Source organism: Myodes glareolus, chromosome 9, assembly GCF_982192425.1.
Source record: "Myodes glareolus chromosome 9, mMyoGla1.1, whole genome shotgun sequence".
NCBI lineage: Eukaryota > Metazoa > Chordata > Mammalia > Rodentia > Cricetidae > Myodes > Myodes glareolus.
Window position 1 is genome coordinate 83,560,771 of NC_142034.1, and position 7,314 is coordinate 83,568,084.

The 7,314-nt window shown below is 41.9% G+C and overlaps 1 protein-coding gene across 1 annotated transcript; it reads right to left on the reverse strand.

The window, feature by feature from the left end:
* Positions 1 to 1,163: 1,163 nt before the first annotated feature.
* On the reverse strand, positions 1,164 to 7,253 carry Nudcd2 (NudC domain containing 2). The gene is made up of 4 exons (XM_048436001.3): positions 6,764 to 7,253; positions 4,925 to 4,973; positions 4,566 to 4,717; positions 1,164 to 2,390 (listed from the first exon to the last, which is right to left on the reverse strand). Exons 1-4 carry the CDS (start codon positions 6,950 to 6,952, stop codon positions 2,307 to 2,309), a joined length of 474 nt encoding a protein of 157 aa, XP_048291958.1. The 5' UTR covers positions 6,953 to 7,253; the 3' UTR covers positions 1,164 to 2,306.
* Between the last annotated feature and the right edge of the window lie 61 nt (positions 7,254 to 7,314).

The following is a 7,314-nucleotide window of genomic DNA, read 5'->3' on the forward strand; positions in this document are numbered from 1 at the left end:
ACAACTTAATAAGACAACCCTATTTCCAAACTGGCACGAGATTTGAATTATTTCTTTTTGGAACTTGCTCTGTAGTCCAGGCTGGCCTCAAACTCAAAGAGAAACACCTGCCTCTGCCTTGAACGCTCTGGGATTAAAGACAAGGCACCACTACCCGCAAATAAACATTCATCTTTAAGGATGATACAAAAATGCTCAATCAACACATGAATGCTAGCTGTAACCTGCCTTCACAGAAAGGCAAACACAAAGAGGCTACTAGATGCTTCAGTGGGTAGAGAACTTGACACCAAGACTGAGTTTAATCACTGAGACCTGCATGGTGAAAACAAAACTGACCTCCTTGCTCTGTGTAATGTGTATATCCCAACCCCGACTCATCCACTCCCCACAACGGATAAATGTATAACAAATATCTACATATGCATGTATACATAGCCACAAAGATACCAGGTCCTATCATTAGAATGACTAGACTCAAAAAGCCGGCTAAGGCTGGGCAGTAGTGGCACACACCTTTAACCCCAGCACGTGAGGGGGCGGGGCAGAGGCAGGTAGATCTCCCAAATTCAAGGTCAGCCTGGTCAAATGAGTGAATTCCAGGACAGGCTCCAATACTACGCAGAGAAACCCTCTCTCGGAAAAACAAAAAAGTATAGGCAACAGTGTGGGAAAACTGGCATCCTAAACATCACAGGCAAATACGTTGCTTCTTTGGAAAACAACCTGGCAGTTCTTCAAATGATATTAAGGCACATGTGGTGACCTAAGAAAAAATTGCCCCCCAAAGGGAGTGGTACTATTAGGAGCTGAGGCCATTGTTAGGGTGGGTGTGGCCTTGTGGGAGTAGGTGTGGTCTTACTTGTGCCTATGTGGGGGTGGGCTTTAAGGTCTCATAATTTCCTTGATTCTATCACAGAAAAACCGCCAAAGCAGTAAAACCCAAAGAAAGAATGGGAACTTGTTCCAGGCTAAAGTGCCTTGCTAGAACAGCACATCCCAGCAGCAGAGCTTTCTTACTTAAAGGACATTGCTGGAGCAGTACCAAGTCCACACCGATGCTCTAACTTTAATGATTGCATTGTTGAGAAAACATACTTTTTGGAAGCAAAGCAAAACAAACCACCACCAACAACAAAAACAAAAACCAAAACAGTAAAAGATTGAGGTGACGGCATCATGTCAATTTATTACAAAATAGTATAAGATTTTTAAAGTGTTAATACTTCACTTATAAGCTTTCTACACATTTCAGATTATCTTTTAAAGAATTAAAATACAGCTGGGCGGTGTCCCAGCACTCGGGAGGCAGAGGCAGGCGGATCTTGAATTTGAGGCCAGCCTGGTCTACAGAGTTCCAAGACAGTCAGGGCCACAGAGAGAAACCCAACCCTTTCTTGAATGCCCCCCCCCCAAAGAAAAAGAATACACACACAAACAAAAAGGATGAAAGCAATTAATTCTAGACAATCCTCTCTGTCTGAATCATTAAACTTACGTGAAGTCACCAGCTTACACTCAGGGGGCGTACACTTGCTTTCTGACACTAATAGGTTACTCATTCTTCCATTGTTAAGCTTTTATCGGCTTTCAATTTCTTGACATAATCACTTAGGCAGCAACACACGAGTTAAGAGTTTTTCACTAAGTCAAATTACCTAAAACTCTTCTGTATACTTTTTCCTTTATTAAAGTGTTTCCAGCACTGTACTTTCCTTCTAAGGACTGCCATATTCAGGCAAAGGGCTGCAGCATAATTTTTTTTTCTTCTGGTTGAGACAGGGTTCTCTGTAGCTTTGGGGCCTTGTCCTGGAACTCACTCAGTAGACCACGCTGGACTCAAACTCACAGAGATCCTCCTGCCTCTGCCTCCAGAGTGCTGGGATTAAAGGCATAGACCACCACTGCCCGGCAAGGAGTGCATAATTCTTACTCAGAAGTTTACTGAACATTATTCCTGTATCAGACTAAAAAAAAAAAAAAAAAAAAAAAATTCCCTGAAGGCACTTTTTCATTTCATATGATTTGTACTCCAATGCTTGTGTAGTAAAAATACATTTAAATATGAAATTAGTAAAATGTAGCATATAAAACTTAACGCAGAGCAGTAAGTTGTCATCTAGCCACAGGACAGTCGCCGTACCTCCTGTGTAAATCATACCCGAATGTAATCTTTTAGAACATGCTGAAATACATTTTGCAGTTGTTAACTGGACACATCCGTGTCTTTCATCCTTCATATCGTCTGCTGCATTAAGCTGCCAGCACCTGCTGGGATCCACAAGATGGAACAAAGAAAGAAGCAGTCATTTCTCAAGGCTTGAGAAATCTGGTCCGCCCTTTGTGTAGTTCCCTGAGATTTCTGCGCCACTGAAGTCAAAACCAGGGTTCTGAAAGACATAAAATAATAAAACTTACAAGATGTTGAATTCACAGTTGACAAAAACAAAACAAAACAAAAAACAAAAATATCACTGCAAGCACCCATGGAAAATGAAAACCAAGAGGCACCTTTCAGATCCGTTGGTATTTACAGAGTGGTATGCATGTGGCAATGCTAGTGACCGTTCAGCGAAACATCTTTCAATTTCACCGTCTGTATAAAAGATCTTAACCTTTACTCTGGGCAGGGCGTATTATAGACTGAACACAGAGCCTCCTTTAAGCTAGGCAAGTACTCTAGTCTGAATTATACCAATTTTCAATTTAATTTTTTTCTTCTTCTGAGACATGGTAGCTATGTTGCCCAGGCTGACCTTGAGCTTGCAGTTCTCTTGTGTTGTCCTAAATGACTGAAATTAAAGGTGAATATCACCAAGCACAGCTAATAGCCGGTAATTTTTTGAAGTTTACTATAAGCCATACAGAGTTCTAAGAGCTATATGTATATTAGCATAGTGATACACATTATATACAGTGGAGTACTGCTATAAGCTTCAGACTTTTCTGGGGGCAATTTCATTTGTTTAACAGGCATTTGTTGAACCCCGTACAACTTGGAAAACACTACTAAATACATACAGATTTCAGAAGTAAACGAATTCAAGACCTCTGTTCTAGAGGAGCTTATATTGCAGCACGAAAGCACAAATATCAAACCATAAATACTGACACAGATTTCAGCAAGCTTGACTTGTACAAAAAGAGACCAGCAGGGATCACTTTTGACTATGTAGACTACATAATTTCTCTCATAAACACTTGATTATAAGAAACTGCTCTATATAAAACATACTAATAAGTGAACAAAGGTTATGTCTCTGTAAAACTTTACCTGCAGCGGGTTGAATCTCCCCAGGCCAAAATTTGCCAATCCCTGACTTAGTGTGCTAAAGCTTGTAAGTGCTATAAAAAAGCTAAACAGAAAGTATGGCAGGAGAAAGAATTAGAGAGAAAATTATAGACTTAAATGGGATCGTTAAAATTTGATGAGCTGAAAACTACAGAATAAATATTCCAGCCAGAATCAGCAGAGAGCCAGGCATGCTGGTACACACCTTTAATTCCAGTACTTGGGAGGAAGGTATCTGTTCGAGGCCAGCTTGATCTGATTTTATATATGCGTGTGTGTGTGTGTGTCTGTGTCTGTGTATACACACACACACACACACACACACACACACACACACACATAAAGTTCCAGTCCAGCCAGACCTAACACAGTGAGATACTGTCTCAAAGGAAAAAAATACAAGAGAGAAAGGGGGGAAGAAAAAAGGAGTGGGTAAGAAGTAACTGATCAATTATCCCATTAAAAGAAGGAAGAACTTGGAGAATTCTGAGAAAAAACACACTGATCTGACTTGTGCTATCAAAAGACATCTTTAATGGCTACTCTAAGATGACTATTTGGGTAAGAGTCACGGAGGCTAGTTAGAAACTTTCTGAAGTTGGCCGGGTGGTTGTGATGCACACCTTTAATACCAGCAGGTGATTTCTATGAGTTTGAGGCCAGCCTGGTCTACAGTGAAGAATTCTAAGACAGGCTCCAACGCTACAGAGAAACCTGTCTTGAAATACAAAAATAAAAAAACAAAACCCTCAAAACAAACAAACAAAGAAAAACAGACAAAAAGGCCAATAACTGAGAAGGTGGCAGAGGCATGAGGTGGGGGACTAAAACAACGCAGGGATCTCTCACCTTGTTATACTATGTACTCTACAGTGTTCCAGTGTTTTAGGCTTATTATTCATGAATTACTGATATGCATTCAGCAATCTTAAGTGTCACAGTAACGAACATATTGTGAAATTTAAAACCCACACACACTGGGAGGTGGTAGCACCTTTAATCTCAACACAAGGCATGGGAAGATGGATCTCTGTGAGTCTGAGGTCAGCCTGTTCTACAGAGCTAGTTCCAGGACAGCTAGGGCTGTTACACAGAGATACCCTGTCTCGAAAAACCAAAAAATAAAAATAAAGAAATAGGCTATTTTCTTACCATTCACTTTAAAAATCACCCAGGAGGACTTTTTTTTAAAAACTACTTTGTAACGGCTTATGAATGAATGCCTGCATTTGGATCATGTAACTCTACATACTCACACCTGCACCTGACTTACTTCTTTCTGGAATCGCTCTAATGTAAGTTTTCTCTGCATTTGGTCTTGTACCCAGGGATCAGCTGCATATTCAGATTCTAGAAGAGAAGTCCAACAGTTTGCAGCATCTCTCTTGGTCTTTGTCAGGACAATGCGGACCATTTTTCTATCCTCTAAAATAAAAATAAGAAACAAGTTACAGAGAAATTACAGAAGGAGTTAATCCTTGTATTTTCTAAGACTGTCAGGCAATTCTGATATACAACTGTTCCCAACACTTTTCTCCACCTTTAACAGCTACAAGGACAACATTTAAAACCAAAAAAACCAATATCACAATCTACTGTTTAAATTTTATGAATTATAGTAATTATTCTTACCCAAAGTCCATGTTCCTTCATCAGCAATTGTAGAATCAAATAATTTTCCCTGGGAAATAAATATAAGGTACTAAGAATACAACATTACATTTTATACATTCTCATAATTAAGATTTGGCTCATTTCAAGCTAAGCCACATCTTGGACTAGTCCAGCCTAACTATAGGTGCTCAACCCTGAACTTCCTCCTACTCAAAGGGATCCCGGTTTACAAAATTTGACATTCTTAGCATGCGAAACAACACAGGACGCTCTAAACAAAACAAATAAGACACACTACTCATTACTGATAGAATAAATGTGAAATTAATTATAAAACTCTTTACCAATCAAAATGAACAAGACAGGAACTCATGATAAAACTAGAAGAAATGTTCTATTTTATTTATTTTTTGAGGCAGGATCTCTGTCAGTGTTCTCAACCTGTCGGTCCCAACCCTTCTGGGTGTCGCATATTAGATATTTACAGTATGATTTGGTTTTTGTTGCTGTTGTTTTTGGTTTTTCGAGACAGGGTTGCTCTGTAGTTTTGAAGCTTGTCCTGGAACTAGCTCTTATAGACCAGGATGGTCTTTAACTCACAGAGATTCACCTGCCTCTGCCTCCCAAGTGTTGGGAATTAAATGTGTGCACCACCACTACAAGGCCAACAGTACAATTCGTAACAGTAGCAAAAAATAATTTTATGATGGAGGGGGTCACCCCAACATGAGAAACTGTATTAAGGGGGCTGCAGCATTTGGGAAGTTCAACAACCATTGTTCTGCATAGTCCTGGAGCTACGCAGAATATGTAGTTCCATATAAGCTACAATATGTAGACCTGACTGGACTCGCTTGCCTCTGGCTCTCAAATTAAAGGCATATGCCACAATGCCCGCCTTAAAAATGCTATCTTTTAAAGCAAATGTTATTAAAAGCCAGTTCAATCTCTTCTGAAATGCTGGCACTAGAAAAAGTCAATTTCTTAAGGAGAATTAACCACATAGTACAGATTTGATGTCAAATTAGCTGTGACTATAATTTTTCATCTCCTCCTGCCCAAGGTTACAAAACATGGTACCAGTCTCCCTTCACCACTACACTGCATGGCCATTAATCACATTAGGCATCTATTCAAGGAACGAAATACAATCTCAGATCGTTATGTTAAAATTCTTTCCTTTTTTTTTTTTTTGAGACAAGGTCTAAGGTTTCTCTGTGATTTGTAGACCAGACTGTCCTCAAACTCACAGAACTCTTCTGCCTCTAACTTTGGGATTAAAGGCACCACCACCTGGTTCGTGAAAATTCTTAAAAACTGGTATAGCCAGATTCAAAATGTATTGGTGAAATCAAATAGAAGAGGCAGTATTTTCTTCACACACCTCTTCGTTAACTTGATGATCGTCAACATGCAAGAAACTTGCCATTTAGAAAGCCAATCTGACATCTTCATCCACTACCCTAGCCTTGTTTGTTAATACTCTATTCACGAAGAGTTCAGAAACCGTTTGTCTAGTCTCTGGGACTCAGATCAGTGCCCGGAAGATGATGCACGTTTGCTGTTTTGATCTAGTTAGCCTTCTGTCAGAAGAGGAACCCCAGAGGAATAATAAGCAGCAGAAATCTGTTTTAGAAACAAGGAAAACGGAATCTTTACATTACCACCCACGCAAGGTCAGCTCTGTGAGCGGGTGCTGCAAGGAGACCCCAGGACAGATCCATTGACTGCTTCCTTTCTGCCAGCCAGGAACTGACCTTTCCACCCAGCAGTCATCCCTCTGAAACCGTGAATTTTAGGACTCGGGGTGCGGGGAGGCCAGAGGGAGGGAACTTGGGACAAGCCCTGGCTGGCTACCTTGAGGATCTCACGGCCACCCACGGACAGAGCCACATGCCGGCTCTGCAGGCCGCACTGGATGTCCTGCGCGCGAGTGCCCGGTGGCACCTGTACTTCAATGAACACCTCCTCCAGGGTTTGGTACCACTGGCCCCACGGCGTCCCGCAAGGGACCACCCCACTACGCTCCTCAAACGGGGCGGACATTCTCCAAACACCACGCGGGTACAAGGCTCCGAGAGAGCACGGCACGGGCGGGATGCGACTTGGGGTCACCGCACATGCGCAAGAGTCCAAGCTGGCGCGTCCGAGCGTGCCGATTTTTCCCTTTCAGCGACCATTCAGGACACTCGCGAGACCTGGGGTGAAAGAACCGAAGCCCGGCGACGTCGACATCCCAAGAACGGTGACGCCGGAACAAAGGAGACAGGCACTAGCGACCCTTTAACCTGTGTGACGCCAAAACCACGGACTCGCCGGCGGGACGCCTGTGAAGTGCGCTTGCGCGAACTGTGAGTCAACTTAAGTAACGCCGGACGGGACTGGCTAGAGTCGTAGCGGCGGCGACC